The following is a 16,824-nucleotide window of genomic DNA, read 5'->3' as shown; positions in this document are numbered from 1 at the left end:
TTCACCTCCAGCCTCCCTGAGCCCTCCTCATCCCAGGAAGGTGAGGGGAGCCAGCACTCATAATCCATTCCTTCAGCCAGAAGAACACAAACAGCAGCCCAAGCAAATCCTGGGCCACATCTCAGCTCCAAAAACACAGTCCTCCCACTAAGCTGGTGTCCATCACAATGACACTGCAGTCACCACACTGGGCAACCCACATCACCCAGCACAACAATTTGATACCTTCCAAATCTTCCTCTTTTAATTCACAATACTAGTAATAGAAACAAGGGCATAAAACACTTTTTGCTGGAACAAATGAGCATTGAGGGTTTATACTTCTTGTGTTTATGAAAATCCAAAGGCATATATATTTTTAATTTTAAAAAAGAAATTATTCTCTTCATAAATTTTATTGAATTATGGAAGAAGGCCAAACCTTTAGAAGTGGTCAGCTTTCCAAGAGTTTGTCATCTAAAGGAAAATTTTCTCAGGTCCTTTCAATTGTTAAGAAAACAGGAAGCAAATTTCAGTAAGCCATTTCAATAGAGTAAAACAGAGATAAAGATCTCTATTAAACTTGGCAGCAAAAACAGAGCCCACAGAATATCAGTCTGAGCAGCCCCTTGCCACATCATCCACTGTCAACCAGCTCTGGCTGCCCCACCCCTGGAATGTCCAAGGCCAGCTTGGACAGGGCTTGGAGCCACCTGGGACAGTGGAAAGTGTCCCTGCCCATGGCAGGGGGTGGCACTGGAGGGGCTTTAAGGTCCCTTCCCACCCAAACCATTCTGGGATTCTACAGCCAGGTATGTGTGAGAGCAGAGCAGCGAGTGAGAAACCAAAAGAAAGCACTGATGGCATCCTCATCTCATTTAGGAAATTGAAAACGTGACCAAGAGAAAGGGACAATAAAGACCTCAAGTGCTGAGGATTATTGACAAATGATTTGACAAAACCTTTCAGGGCTGGGCAGCAAAAGCTGCTTCAGGAGCACAGGACACACGGTCACTTGGACATCTTGTTCAGCACAGCAGCGTGCAATCAAAGTCACATTTACTTCAAATCCCGACCAAGAGCCTCGAAACAAAGATTTCCCCAGTTCAGATGTGTTTAAATTTAGAGAACTGACATCTCACTCTGGCCTATGGAATTTGGATGTGCTGAGGAAGTTCATCCACCATCACTCTCTTAGCCAAGCACGAGTGGACAAAAAGGCACTGCCAAAGCTCTTCAATCCCAGAGCAAGAAAGATCTCCAAGGAGTCCTGCCCAAAGTGTTACAAGATAAAACTCAGTGCCAACCCTGTGTCTGGCCAGTATCTCTTATCAGCAATGAGGGAATGAAAAAAAAAAAAGTCATTCAAGTTCTGATGGTGTTTGTAAAAATTTTGTTTTGCAGGAGTAACAGTCATCACTAACACAAATTAAACCAAACTAAAAATCATTTCATCTCAGTATTTTCACTTGTCCTTCATTCTTTCAGTTTGTTCCCTTCTAATTTTTTTAAGACACTAAAACTTTATTATATGAGATGCTCCAAGTTCTAGTCAGATTGATGTGGATGTACAGGTTCACCAGAAGCCTTAACTTCCTCTACAGCAAAACTCCATCCAGGTTTACCAAGACTGAGTACATTTCCTTGTGCTGCAAAAAGTCTTTCCAGCATACACACAACAAGCCAAGGAGAATGAGAATTATGCCTCTCAGAAGTAAAATATTTTACAATGGAATAATTACTAATGAACAATGAAATAAAAGACATGACAACCACACATTAAAACACAAAGCCCTGCTTGCAAAGAAACCACCCAAACCAGGTCTACTGAACTATCCTGAATTTTTATTTTTCATTTCCAGCAGCTACCTGGGAAAATAATCAGCATCTAAAAATCTTGACACCAATTCCCTCTTATATAAATATATATATATATATATATAAAATCCCTGTAAATATGCTCAAAAGGGCCGAAGAAAAGCAATAGTCACAAAAGCAATGAGTCCCCAGCCAACACATACTTTGGTTACTGCGAAATAGCCTCATCCCAAAAATCAGGAGGAGGTACTTGCTTGAACTTCCTGGCTGCAGCAGTCAAGGCTCTCTTTACACAAAGAATTACTTCCTAAGCTTGGGCACTGGTATCAAAGAGCCTTAGCACATTGGCATCAGATTAAAATTAACTGTTCTTGTTGCTAAACAGCTTTGAAAATCCCAGACTTCACTCTTCTCTTTGCTTTTTCTACTAAGGAGTGAAGGCAGAAAATATTTCAGGCTTAGCGGTAATGCCCCAGCTCTGACAAATCAAAGATTTCACGTAATTTATTTTACAGTAATGACAGCTAGCATTTCACACACTGAAAATAAAAGGTTGATTCAAAGCCAAAAAATCCTTTAACAACATTAGAGACCTATTTGCTACGCCACAGAAAACGATGGCAGTATTTTGGGAGATCTTGCTCACTTTTGTGCTCGATCTGAAGCAGCATTCCCAAAAGCTCAGCAAACACATGAAGAAGGCAGGAGGAGCAGAAAGCCAGACACGCTCCCAGGTTGTTACAAACCAGCAGTGTCAGATCACTCAGCAGCATCCCCAAGCCAAGTTTAACATCAGGGATTCCTCTTCCAGCAGTCAATTCCCGGGTGGGAATCCCCACATGCACGGGGATCACTGGAATAACTGGTTTGGGGCCAGGGGAGGGCAAATCCCAGACTGTGGCTGGTGCCACCTGCCCAGGTGGCCCCAAGGAAGAACTTCATGGTCACGTATTTCTGTCCAAATTAATGCCAGCAGGTGGATTTAATGTGCTGGTAAAATCTCAAGCATTCAGCTTATTTAACACAAGCATAAAATACCAAGTTCACCTTTTAAGTAATGGTTTTGAATTTAAAAGTTGCTCACTTTCAAACATTAACGTAACCTACTAAACAACTGGTTATTTTTCACCATAAAGCAGATAATTCACATGCTGAAGCCCCTGCCAAGGAGATATTTCCACAAGAATCTGCCCAGCCAGGTCCTGCCTGCAGCCCAAATCCCCAGATCCCTTTAAACAGCTTTTGGCTGTAGACAGGCTTAGGGGAAAGATACTGTCATTCTTCCAGGTTCTCATTTTACTGGAGACCTTTTCAAAAGGAAACGGGTTAAATATTCAAAGGTGACTTTAAAGAGCGTCTTCCAGAGCAGCTTTTTCTTGCTCTTGTCCAGCAGACACCTCTGCTAGCTAAAGCAGCTCTTAAATGACTATAAATGAAAAACTAATGCAATGTGGAGCAGAAAACATCCCATTTCTAAGATAAACTACTGATAACTCTAATTTCACTCGTTAAAGAAGCTGTGGGAAAGCTGACAGTAGGCACACATTGAGTCACACCTCCAGCACTTAAACAGGAAGCAGAAAACTTTAGGGGGAAAACAAAAAAAAAAGTAGAAGTTGAACTGGAAAAACTTTTCAGAGTATTTCCATTCCTTACTACACCTGCCAGCTGCCCTCACCCTGATTCACATGATGTTAATCCTTCTCTTAACACTGAACATTACTTAAATCACATTCACCACTGCCCCAATATGTTGGCTCCTTCCTACAGCTGCTTCTGTGTTAAATCAAACTACAGAATTAAAAATAATTAAACCTGTCTTATCAAAATAACTTTTGCTGATTAGCTGAGAGAACAACCCCGACCTAAGACTCAAATATCACTCAGTTTTGGGCTACAACAACACCAGTGCTGGGCTCAGATCTTTAGGGAAACAATGACCTATCAATTATACAATTATATAGTATATAATATATATACTATATATACCCCCAGTATTTCCATGAGTATTAAAAATACTGTATTTCCCTAGTAAAATGTATTAATTCAAACAATTTTATGCACCAATACATCATTAGTAGCTGAAGTGAAGATTTTTAAAAGCATTTTCAAATTCACAAACAGAAATTAGACATATCCATCTGAGAATTTCAAAATTCACTTGTTTTGCCTGAAGGGAAAGAGTTGCCTCACCAATTTTTGGTAACCTTTAGAGAGCATGAGGAATTCCTACAATGAATTCACAGTGTATCTAATCTAAATTTATCTCAACAGAAAAACTGAAACTCAGTTTTAAGTCATCTTCTTAACACTTACATCCCTGCCTGCCAGGTAAGACATTTTCAAAGCCTACTTAATCCCCATTTCCAGCTGAGAAAATAGAAAGAAGCTGAGAAAACCTTAAGAATGATCCCCTTAAAAAACTGGCAAGTCAGGTAGAGAACGAGGACCAAAACCAGCATTTCCAGCTCTCAGTGACACACACTGCTCACTACATCAGCCAAAATACGAACACTGAAATGTGTATTTTCCCTTGGAAGGAAACTAACAGTTTTCGTAAAGTTTTAGGCTCTGAGTTCTCACAAACCTTGAACAGTGAAGTGAGGCTGGAGCTAAAACTGAGCTCCATTTGCACTTCATACCTGGTGGGTCACTAGGAGATCTCACCTGAAAGCATCTACTGCCTCTTACCACCTGCATTTAAATGCAAATAAGCGCTTTCAAAAGCTTGATCAAGCTCAAGACACAAGAAAGCACAGCCCGATAAGAATCCTGAGGCGTCCAGGGAACGCTGCAGTGTTTCCTTGCTGAAATGAACCCTGCCCAAGGGTTTCTCGTCCTTTGCCCCCAGGTGAGTGCTCCGGACTCTTCCCCAGCCACTCCTGAGAGCTGGCAGGAGCTGCTGCCTCCTCCACGGTGCCTTCCTGGTCAAACCGCCCTTGCCAAGAGGCAGAACCAACCCAGCTGGGCATTAATTGGACTTTATCCTTCCTTGGAGCCAGCCTGGCAGCCCAGCCTGGCACCCAGCTGACTGCTTATCTCTGCCAAGGCGACCTCGGCAGGGCCACGTCCAAGGCACCTGCCCGGCTCAGTCCCTGGCACTGCCACAGGTACAAAACCTCTCGGGAGGACACCGTGCCCTCCAAGCCCAGACACCTTTCATTCAGGCTTAGGAGGGAGGTGCCTGCATGGAAACTGAAAATGGAGCATGGGGCAGCCTTGCCGTCCCTAGGACAAGAAGGGAAAGCTCCACAAACACTTCTGCCTTCTCCCAGCAGCGATCAGGATGAACGCGATGCGCGGTGCCCGGCTGCCCTCGCTGCCCTCCCCATCCCCGTGCTCTGCTTCCATCTCCCCACGGGTGCCTCGGGGCTGGGCTCCCTCCCGGAGCCTGTCCCGGTGCTGTCCCTGCCGGGCCGGGCTGTGAGCGGGGCTGTGTGCAGAACAAAGAGCTGCTTCACACACACGGCAGGAACTGCGTGTGCTGCGAGGAGCGAGAAAACACTGGCACGAACCTCGGAGCACACAAACCTCCCGGTGCACAGAACAGACAGAAAAACCCAAACAAAACCAGCCCAGGACAGATGGGAGTGCTCTGAAGCATCTTACCAATAACACACGGACCTAGATTGGCGTCCCTACAGTTTCTCTTGTCACAAGAGCAAAACTTGCAGCATCAACCAATACCCTCAAGTCTGCAGGTCTTTTGAAACCAAAGGTACTTGAATAATTTCCCCCTTTAAACACAACCAAAACGTTGACCAACAACAACCCAAGCACACCTGGGATTTTAAAAGGGTATTAATTGAACATGTGCCCAAGATTGGAGCTGCCTTTTGTGGTTGAAGCATCCACCCACCTACCCCAGCATCAGCCCAGAGAGGGAGCCCGAGCAGGTGCCTTTGGGAATAAAATCCCACTGTCAGCCAAAGGTCCCAGCTGTATCCCAGTACAGATTTCATCCCAGTAAATCAGCCTCTGACAAGCAGCTGCCCAGCAGAGCACAAGCCTCAGATGCACTGAAAACGCTGCACGGTGATGAAAAGTGCCAAATAGACAGAGCCAATATTCCACAGTTAACAGCCTGATACTTTTGTTTTAACAACCACCTCTGTATAAAGATGAGCCAAATTCCATATGCAACTTAGCAGGGAAAATCCAAGTTACTCCCCCTCAAGCATTTCTGTTCTGGCCTCCAGAACTGCAATATCCAACCAGTGAACTTTAGAGTGAGGTTTTTCCTGCCTCTAAAATACATTACCCAGAGCATTTTTTTAAAGTGCTCCTACTATCTCAAAAAAAAAAATTCTACTCAAAAAGTCGTAAAACAAAGACTTTGTATTTTTGTGTTTCTACTTTCCTATTTTATTTCAGTCTGTAATGACCAAGCAGTTCCCTGGTAACATATGCTTTAACTTGCCTCCACAATATCCCTGTAAGTTTAATTACTTTAGTCTCTAAAATGAACAAACTGAAGCACAAAGTAGCTAATCCCTGGTTTTTAGGGAGATACCACCCCAGGACTCATGTTATGAAGACATTCCAACTGCAAAGCAAACCCCAGACTCTCTAGACTGGGCACTGTTTTTTTGCAGTATGAAAACAACAAAAAAAGAAGCAAAACCAGAGAAAGCCAGAAAACTTCACAGTATACCATGTTTGAATTGCACCTAACGCTGCTATTACTGCAGAACTTCCAAAGCCATGTTTATATTACATATCCAGACACTGCTGGCCGTAAGGCAGCGCATGAACTGTTTTATTTTGGCTACAGCAGGGCACAGCCTTGCTCCTCGAAAGCAGCTGATGAACGCTCTGCTCCCAAACCAGCCTTTGGGCACTCGCCACATGGACCAGGCTACATCCAACTTCACTCTCCTCACTGCCCACTGCCATTAACCTACTAAGAGGACATTTAGATCAGATAGTAGCAAGAATTTGTTCTCTGTGGAGGTGCTGAGGCCCTGGCACAGTTGCCCAGAGAAGCTGTGGCTGTCCCTGGATCCCTGGAAGTGTCCAAGGCCAGGTTGGACAGGGCTGGGAGCAGCCTGGGACAGTGGGAGGTGTCCCTGCCCATGGCAGGGGTGGGACTGGATGGACTTTAAATCCCTTCCAAACTCAACCATCCCGCATTTGATTCTAACCCATCCTGCTTGGCTTTGACGGGGTAAACACAAAAAGCAGCCACAGAAAGAAGGCAGAAACACGGGGAGCTGTAAAAGCGGGCGGGCGCGGGGCCCGGGGAGCAGCAGCTTTTCGCAGGGACGGAAAGCCGAGGGCCCGCGAACAGCCGGGGCCGGCGGGGCTCTGACAGCCCGCGGGGCCCGCAGGAGCTCGGAACTGCGGCTGTCCCGAGGAACTCGCACGGCGGCCCCCGCTCCCGGGGCTGGCCCCGCTGCCCGGGGACCGCGGCGCTCCCGGGGGCGGGGGCCGAGGCGGGGCCCGCCGGGGCCCGCAGGAAGCGGCGCCGAGCGGCGGGGCCGCGGCCGGGGCCCGCAGGGAGCGGCGCCGGGCCGGAGGCAGCGGGGGCAAAGCGAGGGAAGGAGCGAGGGGCGATCCCGCCCCGGGCGCGCCCGCCGCAGGCCCGGCACGGCCGGGGCCGCACAAAGAGCGGGGGGCGCGGCCGGCAGGTGTGAGCGGACTCACCGGGTGGGGCGGCGCCGCCGCCTCGGCGGACGGGCGGAGGGGCGGACGGAGCGGGGCTGAGCGGGGCGGCGGCGGCGGCGGGACCGGGACCCGGCGGGGCGGCGGCGGCGGGGCCGGAGGGGAAGCGGAACCGCCGCGCGTGGCCACAGCCCGCGGGGGCGGGGGCGGGGGCGGGGCGGAGCATTGCCGCGGGGCACCGCCCGCCGTGCGCCGGAAGTGCGTCACCGCGGGGCATGACGGGAGCTGTAGTCCGCTCCTTGCTGATGGAGAATGTCTTTTATACCTATAAACTATATCTAGTATTTATGGTTATTTATTTATCTGGTTTTATATAAAAAAATATATTCTATTTCGCTGTACCAGAGTCAGAGAAAAATAAAGGAGCCTGAAAGCATTACAATTTTATTTTATATATATAATTACATTGTATACAGTTATATATATAATTAGTTATATAATTAGTTATAGATGCACATAAACTATATTTATATGAATTTTTTTAGAATAAATTGTATATATCTCATATATACTATGTGTGATATTCTAGTATGTATTGTATAAAATATGTATATATGTATAATTGTATAATTGTATAAAATACATATATTTAATGTATATATTATATATACTATAGGATATCTCTATCTATAATGAATGTTATGCATAATATATTATGTACAATAAATGTTATAATATTTATTATATAGTACATATAAAATATATTATGTTTATTTACATATAAAATACATTATATAAATAGCATTTATGATATAATTTGTAATATATAATGTGAAAATATATATGTATAATATTTCTCTTTTTCTAGGCTGTTTGGATTTCTTATTTTTCTCTGGCTGTGGACAACAACCAGCTGCAGGGGGTAAAATCCACCACCCTAAAAAATCCAGCATCAAATCCAGCATCCATCTAAACTGGCTCTCCTCCATCCTTGCTTCTGTCTTGCGGTGCTTAAATTAGAGTTTATTTCCTCAATGCTTTCTTTTGTGAGGAGAACTGGTTTGACCCACGCGGGGGCTTCCTGCTGTGTCTGAGTGTCTCCTCCAGGTCTGTCCTGGCTCAAGGAGGTGAACCCCACCCTTCCCCAGGGGCGTGGAGGTATCAGAGCACCACGGGGCTTCACGGAATCACGGGTTGTCCTGGGTTGGAAGGGACCTTACAGCTCATCCTGTCCCACCCCTGCCATGGGCAGGGACACTTCCACCAGCCCAGGCTGCTCCAAGCCCTGTCCAACCTGGCTTTGGACACTTCCAGGGATGGGGCAGCCACAGCTTCTCTGGGCACCTTGTCCGTGTTCCTCCTCTGTGCTGGGCTCATTTTGTATCTTCTGTATGGATGCAGCTGGGAACAAACTAACCCTCCCCACCAACCTGTGGGGACCTTCTCAGAGCCCACCTGGCACAGGGGTCACATCACTGGTGACAGCAGCAGGACACAGAGCAGCTCCCTGTGCTGCCACTTGCAGTGGCACAGAGCCCCGGTTGGATACGCAGCTTCCAAGAAATCCAAACACAGCTGGGAATGCAGCCTGTGTGCTCTCAAGGCTTCTCCCCCAAAATTCCTGTGATCCATTTCATCTTCCATGTGAATTCTCCAAGCTGCCCTAGGGGCTGGGTCTCAGCTCCTCTGTCCGCCCAGGTTTGAAGCAACATCCGATTTTCCTTTGGGAAGGAGCAGGACACACAGCAGGCAGCTCCTCTTCCCCAGCTCCTGGGGAAAGGATCCACGGACACCTCAATCCTCCATGCAGGTCCAGGCACATCCGAATTTCCAGCTTGTGGGTTCCTGCCAACACCTGCTGGCTGTCTGCTCCCTCACTCTCCACAGAACCTCTGCAGAGGCACAGAACACTTGTCCCTGCAGACGTGCCCATTTTCCAGAACAGCATTCCCAAGTGATCCCGCCACGGTGCTGAGGTGGCTCCGCTCTGACCTCCTGAGGGCACAGCCGTCCTTTCACTTCTTTCCATGTTTGCCACTTTCCCTTTCTGACTCAGCCTAGCCACTGCTAATTCACCTCTGCAACACCCCTGGAGGAGCCACAGCAGGTTTGTGGCTTCATCCTTCCCTCGGCTTTGCTCCCCATCCTTCCTCCCTCCTCACCTCTCCGTGCTGCCCCAGACCCCCAGCCCCTCTCAGCTCCAGCTCCATTTGCGGAATCCTGACGCCCCTCCCACCCTTCTGTCTCCCTCCCCAACTTTTTAAATAAACTAGGAGGGGGGGTTTGTGTAATCTTTTTTAATACCCATTTCTTTGTGATTCAGAAAGCCTTCATTCCCAACACAGCCTTTAACACCCCATCCCCATTTCTCTCCTTGCTCTGATCCAGTCCTTACACATGTTAAGGATGGGGATGATCGTGTCCAACCCTTGTGGAGGTGGGTTTTTTTGCCAAGAACTCCTGAACACTTCATTCCTGCCTCCAAAACTGCCAGAATTTTTGCACAGGCCTTACAGCTCCTCCTGTGTTATCTGTGATCCCGCTGGGGCTGGCACTTGAATCCTCCTGCATGGCACACCTGCTGAATTCTGTGCTGCCTTAGTGACAGCAGTTTTTGCTCTCAGAGAGGGATTCACTGGCAAATTCTTTTGTAATTAACACTGCTATGGTTATCAGACTTATTTATAGCTTGCAAGGAAAAATGTGTCTGCTATAGTTATAATACAAGTGTCATGGATTTAAAACCAGCAAATATTTGCCACAACAAAAACCACCCCTTGTGCAGCTCTGCCATTCCTCTCATATTTTGCATTAATCAGAATCAATTATTTAGGTTCCATTGAAAAGGTGATTGATGGCAAACTTGATATATACTTTATTTTTATTTTTTCCACCTACAATATTTTTTTCTAGCTTGCCCAGAGGACATTCCCATTCCCTTGGTTTTGTTAGGGAGATCGATTTAGCTGAGGGATTCAAGCTGTGATTTTCAACTGGTGTTAAAAACCAGGCAGTGAAGTCCTGTCACTCAGCTCTGGCAATCTGGGATGTTGCCATTCCAAGGGTCAGGCTACAACAGAGTTACCTACATCAGGCAGAGCACAGGAACAAACTCAGCTCTGGGAATCAAACACCCCACTTGGAGACAAGTGATACAGTGCTGGTCTCAGTGCTGACAGGGTTGAACAGCCCAAATGTCTCCTTATTTCCAATCTGCCTTGGAAGTAGTCACAAGGAATTCTCTCTGTTGAATTCCAGCAGGAGAAAGATGCCCAAGGGACCCTGAGGCTACAACTGGACACCGATGAAAGGCTGCACACCAAGCCCTTGAAAGGAATTTTCATTCACACACTCACCCAGATTGCCTGCTTTCACTAATTTACTCGAGGTTTATCGGGAATAAAATCAATTTTCTCCACACGGGGGTTGCCGTGGGCTCCTAGTGCCACCTACTGACAACTGGAGACAGCACCCGAGCTCTGCACTCCAGAGCCTCTCGGCTTTTCCATTAGGTAATTTCCTCTCCATTTCCTTCTATTTATCAACTGCCCTGGAGACTGGATGAAGATCTTCTAAATATTTGCTTCTAGTCACCATCCTGTCCCTCACTTTCATCTTCCAAGGGTCTCTTTCCACTCACGAAATAGGGTGAAATTTCTTCAAATTTTCTAAACTCTTTCAATTCTGACCAATTGTTCAGCCTGGAGAAAAGGAGGCTCAGGAGAACCTCTCTCTTCTCCACAACTTCCTGGCAGGAGGTGAAGCCAGGTGAGGGTCGGGTTCTTCTCCCAGGAGACAAGGGACAGGACAGGAGCCTCAAGCTGTAGCAGGGAGGTTCAGGTTGGATATTGGGAAAGGTTCCTCTTGGGAAGGGCTGCCCAGCCCCGGCACAGCTGCCCAGGGCAGCAGTGGAGTCCCCACCCCTGGAAGGATTTCACAGATGTGTGGATGTGGCACTTGGGGACATGGATTAGGAGTGGCTTTGGCAGTGCTGGGGGAATGGTTGGACTCAATGATCTTAGAGGGCTTTTCTAACCTTAATGACTCTCTGATTCTAATTTGGCCAAGAGTAGCCAATCCCTCACAGTTATTAGGATGGGAGAGATTATTGATGTGTCCCAGGTAGGCAAAGAATGTCTCTTCACAAATTCATACACAACCCATCTGCATGACAAGCTTAAAATTCAGAAATTTTAATGACTTGATAATGTTTTTTATACCCTTAATAACCAATCCCTGAGTCAAGAAATACAAACACCTCTGCAAGAGGCAGCACTGCATTGGAAGCAGGCTCTGGACCAGGAGGAGGGAATAGGAGCCCCAAATCCACTCCTGACTGCTGCCTCATTGCCCACAGCAACGCTTTCAGCTTTTTGAGGCTTTTTCCTATTCTCCATCTGCTTTGGATATTGACAACACACCCAAAATGTCTTCTGGGCTGTGGAAGGCATTTGTAAGCACTATGAGCCAAAGGAACTCTAACCCATTATGGGACCCCTGCACCCCCTAAGATATAAATAACAGCAGAGTGGGTTCCAATCAGGAATCCAGTGTAACATCCAGTCAGTTCTGCTGGATGGAGGTCAGACATTCCCTGTTTCCTCAGGTCACTGCGGGAAGTGTCCGTACTTGCAGGCAGCAGCGAGGATCAAGCCAGAGCAGAGCCCTGTGGTGAGCAGGGTCAGGGCACACACCAGGGAACTGTGCTCCCTGAGCCCCACAGGAACCCTCAGCATCGATTCCTCATACACCTACAAAGAAAAATAAATACACAACACGCATTTGACCAGCTGGTTCTTTTTTGACTGCAACCGAGAGGATTAGGAACCAGACCCTGATTTAATTAGCCCTTGGCTAAAGCTTCTTCTGAGATTCAGTATCAGAACCAGGATAGGAAACCCCCTTTAATTCACAGCCACTGCTCAGGAAATGGATCTGCTGCCATCTGTGTCCCTGTATCTCTGCTCCTACTCCAGCCACCGAAGGTGTGTATGGAATTCTGCAGGGAGAGCAGCTCCCAAGGTGAGCTCAGATCACTAAGGAGACAGATTTCTCTCCAAAGTGAACAACCATTTGTTTTTTCATGTATACAGGAAGCTGCCAAATGTTTATGGACAAGAGCTGCAGATGTCTTAGCAGTCTGCAGGTATCTTAAATATAGGAAGGGACATGTGTTAAAACAACAACGGATTTTATTATATCAATGAGTCTAATTTCTGAATCCCTACTACTGTGGCACTTTTGAACATCAAGGACAGTTGTTAACCACACTAAAAATCCAACTTTCCTTGGTTTTGAACACAATAAGAAACTTCACCTTTTCCTAAACACTTACTCAACCAAGCAAATAGAAGTGGCCATTTTTTAGGATGCTACTCCTTAAATCTTTGCAGTTTTACCATTACTTTAGTTAGATCATCATCTTCCACACTGCTATTCCTCTGAAGAAGCAACACCGTAAAGACTTTCCTTAATTTGACCAGTGCTAATTATATCCTAGGATTCCAAATAAACTAGTAAGGGCAAAAAAATGTCAGGAGAGCAGCCATGCTAAAGGGCCAGAAGAGCACAGAATCACTGTAAACACACCAGAAGGGCAGGATGACCCCCAGTAAAAGCCAGTCAGAAAGGAAGAAAGGAGCCTGACAAAGAGGGAACCACCCAGGTATTCTTTTAATGATTAATTCCTGTGCTATGAAAGGTGTTAATCACAGAAATAAGGCAGCAGTTGTTAAAAAGAACCAAAGGGAGAACTCACAGGTCTGTGCTTTGTTCTGTGCCACTGACAGGGGCTCGTGTTGTCAGAGGAGCAGGGGGTGTCCACTTCAGCAGGTTCCCAGCACTCTGCAGATGGGTGACCTAGGGAAGGCATTCCTGCATCACCAGGAGCCAGGCAGGAGAAGCAATCTGGCCTGCAGGTTTTTTCCAAATAAGGGATCTGTTCCCTGGGAGCCAAGCAGCAAAACACCTCTGCATGGTCAACGTGACACTGGGCAGTCCTTGCTGTGAACTTCACAACTACAACAGGTACCCAAGAAAGAATCTCACCTGTGTGGTATCTTGGCCCTTCTGTCCTTAACAGGACAAAGAATTCCTGGTTAGCCTGCAGACCCCTGAATGCCAGAATTTTCCCAAAAATAAGTAAGTCCCCAAAATAAGTAAGGCCATTTCTCGGCCTCCTGTCAGCACATAAAATACATTCCTTCCAATACTTTAAATCCTTTCCCACTAATCATCAATAATAAATGTTTTCCTGTTCATAACTATTAAATGTGGCAGAAACCCAGGAAGATTTAACATCCCTTTTTTAAGTGAGCAGGTAGTCTTGCCTATCCCTATGCTTATCCCAGGAAATCATTGCTCAAATGATGCACAAGTAAAGAAAAAGGACTTGAAAATCATTAGTGTGCTTGACTTGGCAGGAATGATTTTGTGAAGGAACACAAAATTTGTAATAAAAATACAGGATTTCATTGTTCACATAACTTGAAATATTAATTGTAGTGGATATCAGGTTCTTGTTTCATCAGAGTTTGAGGCTCCAACCATTCCAAGCTTCAGGCACAGCTTCCTACATTCCCCCTTTATATAAAGGGAATGTAGCAACAGCGTGTTAGAAGCCATCTGAATACTTTGATTACTCTTAAAAGGTGACAGTGGCTACTAAACACACCCTGCACAGCTCCAGCTGCCAAGGGAAAAGCAGGAGGGGTTTTGGCAAACCCTGGGACTGTGACAAACACAGATCATGACAAGCAGCACATCTTGCAGCTGGAAGAGCCCAAGCAGCACAGGGGTACAATGGCAGCAGCACAACACAGAGCAGTCTCTAACAAGCCCCTGCCTTTGGCCAGGAAGCAGCACTCGGTGAGGAAGACAACGAGCTCTTTATCAGGGCCACACCTGCTGCTTTGTGTCCATGCAACTACCACGAGCTCCATCTCAGACAGAACCAGACTCCAGGCTCGGGGCTGCCCAAGGGCATCGCTGAGAGTCTCACCGTGGCAGCAGCAGAGCAGCACCTCTGGGCTCTCCAGGACCACCGAGGCTTGCTGTGTCCCCTCTCCTGGCCGGTGGTACCGCGCGTGCACGGGCACGGCGGCGCGCAGGCAGCGGGAACAGCGCGCGTCCGGCTCCAGGAACAGCAGCAGCACAGCAGCCCTGGCCAGGTACTCAGGAGCCTCCACGTCAATGGCATCAGGGAACAGCACTGCCTGCAGGCAGGGAGAGATACAGGTGTGGCTGTGGTGGAAATCTACAACCATTTCCCTCATTCTAGCACAGAGTTTGGTTTTGTGGTCGTGATGATCGAGTTGGGAATTCCAGCCTTAAGCTGTTCCAAAATAGCTTTTCAAGATTCTTCAGTGAGTGACTCCCATGTGTGAAAAGTTCAGTGTCACTGTGCCTACAGCCAAACCTGTGGGGTGTCAGCTCAAGGATGTGTCAGCAAGGGCAGGAGCTGCCCACAGCCTTTGCACCCATGTTTTAGACAAATTAAGCACCTAAGTAGATAAGCCTTTGCACATCTGTCTAATGTGAAGCAAAATGTGAAGCAAAGACTGGAAAGTGGCACTGAAAGCTGGGATGACAACAAAGCTCAAAAGCTGCTCAGTCCAAACACAGTCTCAGCCTCCTGTCAGCACATAAAATACCTTCCTTCAAATACTTTAAATCCTTTCCCATTAATCATTAATAATATATGTTTTCCTGCTCATAACTAATAAATGTAGCAGAAACCCAGGAAGATTTAACAGCCCTAAGTCACAAGAGCATGTGACTTAGAGCTCATCATCTCTTTGAAGGTTTCCCTTCCACCTTCTGAACCTGAGGTCCTTTTCCCACAGCTGCTCAGCTGGGGCTGAGAGAGGAGCAGCAGCTCCTTGGTACCTCACCTGTGTGTGGGAGTGTCAGCAGCACGGGGCCAGGGACTGAGCTGAGTTACAGAGACACCAGGAAGATGATATTGTTTGGCACCTCCTTCCAGGAATTAATCACCTTGGTTCCACGAGCCAGGTAATGACCAGACATTACAACTCCCCGAGTCCTTACCTGACTCTCCTGGTGCTGGGGCCATTACCTTTGTTAGATTGTGCTGCTGCAGCGTGGCCAGCTCGTAGGGATCCACGTAGATTCCCGGCGGCAGACGCACTTGAGCTGCCACTGCACATCCTCCTGCATCCTCCCCGAGCTCCACCTTCACCAGCAGATCCCTTCAGACAGCAACAGGAGCAAAAAATTCACACCCACACTTCAAAAATCGGCACAAGAGAGACCTTTCTCAGTTGAGACGAGAGGCAGCTCTCACACTGTGTGCAACCAGTTCTGATCACACCACACCCACACCCACGGCCAAAACGAAGTTTCACTTCTTTGTTAATGTCTCAGAACCAGCAACGGCCTCCACAAAAGTTTTAGAAAGGGGCCTCCTATTTTCCCTCCACCACAGCTTGTTAATTCCTTGATCCTGTTAACACATTCCTGACATATGCCTAGGGATCACAGCCCAGGGAGTTGATAGAACTGCACAGGAAAAGAAGAGAAGCTTCTTCCTACAGAAAAGCCCGTGGCACGTTATGCTGATGGGGGGCAGGGTGAGGACTCACCTGTGAAAGCCCTCCTTCAGCAGCTCCTGGGTGACAGTGGTATCCCGACAGGCTGCCTGCACATCTGAGGTGACACAGAGCCCACAGTGTAACAGCACAGTGATCACAGGGGCTGGCAGCTTCAGCACCTGAGGTTTTAAAACCCATGAACGCTTCCTCTGCAAACCCTCTCCCAGAAGAAGGGAAGCGGTATCTGACTGTGGTCAAAGAGCAGAAGGGGTTCCTTGGATCACTGGCCGAGCCATATTTCCCAAATCCAGAGTCATGGGATGGCTTGGGTTGGAAAAGACCTTAAAGCCCATCTTGTCCCACCCCTCTGCTTTGGGCAGGGACACCCTCCCCGAGCCCAGGCTGCTCCAGATCTGTCCTCGAACACTTCCAGCCACAGCTTCTCTGGGCGATCTGTGCCAGGGCCTCCCCACCCTCACAGGGAACAATTCTGTCCCAATTTCCCCCCTAACCCCGTTCTCTGACAGTGTGCAGCCATTCTCCCTTGTCCCGTCCCTCCATCCCTTGTCCCTAGTCCCTGTCCAGCCTCCTGGAGCCCCTTTGGGCCCCTCTGAGCTCTCCCCAGAGCCTTCTCTTCTCCAGGTGAGCACCCCCAGCTCTCCCAGCCTGTCTCCGGAGCAGAAGGGCCGGGCCCCGCCATCCTCTCCCGCGGGCACTCACGGAGGGCGCAGAGCAGCGCGCCCAGCGCGGCCCCGGCCCCGGCCCGCGCCGGCTCCCGCCGCCCGCCCGCCATGGCGGCCCCGTGCGGGCTGCCCCAGCGCCGCCTGACTGCGCGGGACCCGCCCGCTCCCTGCTCCGCGGCTCCGCGTCC

The 16,824-nt window shown here is 47.9% G+C and overlaps 2 protein-coding genes across 2 annotated transcripts in view; both read right to left on the bottom strand.

Moving 5' to 3' along the window:
- The window catches only part of PAK2 (p21 (RAC1) activated kinase 2), a 41,938-nt gene extending 34,323 nt beyond the window's left edge, over nucleotides 1-7,615 (bottom strand). Inside the window, exon 1 of the mRNA XM_063408721.1 lies at nucleotides 7,444-7,615. The gene's annotated coding sequence lies outside the window, so the exon portion shown is untranslated. The remainder of the gene's footprint in view (nucleotides 1-7,443) is intronic.
- Nucleotides 7,616-11,566: 3,951 nt separating this feature from the next.
- PIGX (phosphatidylinositol glycan anchor biosynthesis class X) lies at nucleotides 11,567-16,752 on the bottom strand. The gene is made up of 6 exons (XM_063408722.1): nucleotides 16,674-16,752; nucleotides 16,005-16,068; nucleotides 15,479-15,611; nucleotides 14,402-14,615; nucleotides 13,160-13,260; nucleotides 11,567-12,152 (listed from the first exon to the last, which is right to left on the bottom strand). The coding sequence occupies exons 1-6, from the start codon at nucleotides 16,744-16,746 to the stop codon at nucleotides 12,009-12,011; spliced, it is 729 nt and encodes a 242-aa protein (XP_063264792.1). The 5' UTR covers nucleotides 16,747-16,752; the 3' UTR covers nucleotides 11,567-12,008.
- Between the last annotated feature and the right edge of the window lie 72 nt (nucleotides 16,753-16,824).

The sequence above is a fragment of the Prinia subflava genome, chromosome 11, assembly GCF_021018805.1.
Source record: "Prinia subflava isolate CZ2003 ecotype Zambia chromosome 11, Cam_Psub_1.2, whole genome shotgun sequence".
Classification (NCBI taxonomy): Eukaryota; Metazoa; Chordata; class Aves; order Passeriformes; family Cisticolidae; genus Prinia; species Prinia subflava.
This window is presented reverse-complemented; position numbering and strand designations above follow the sequence as displayed.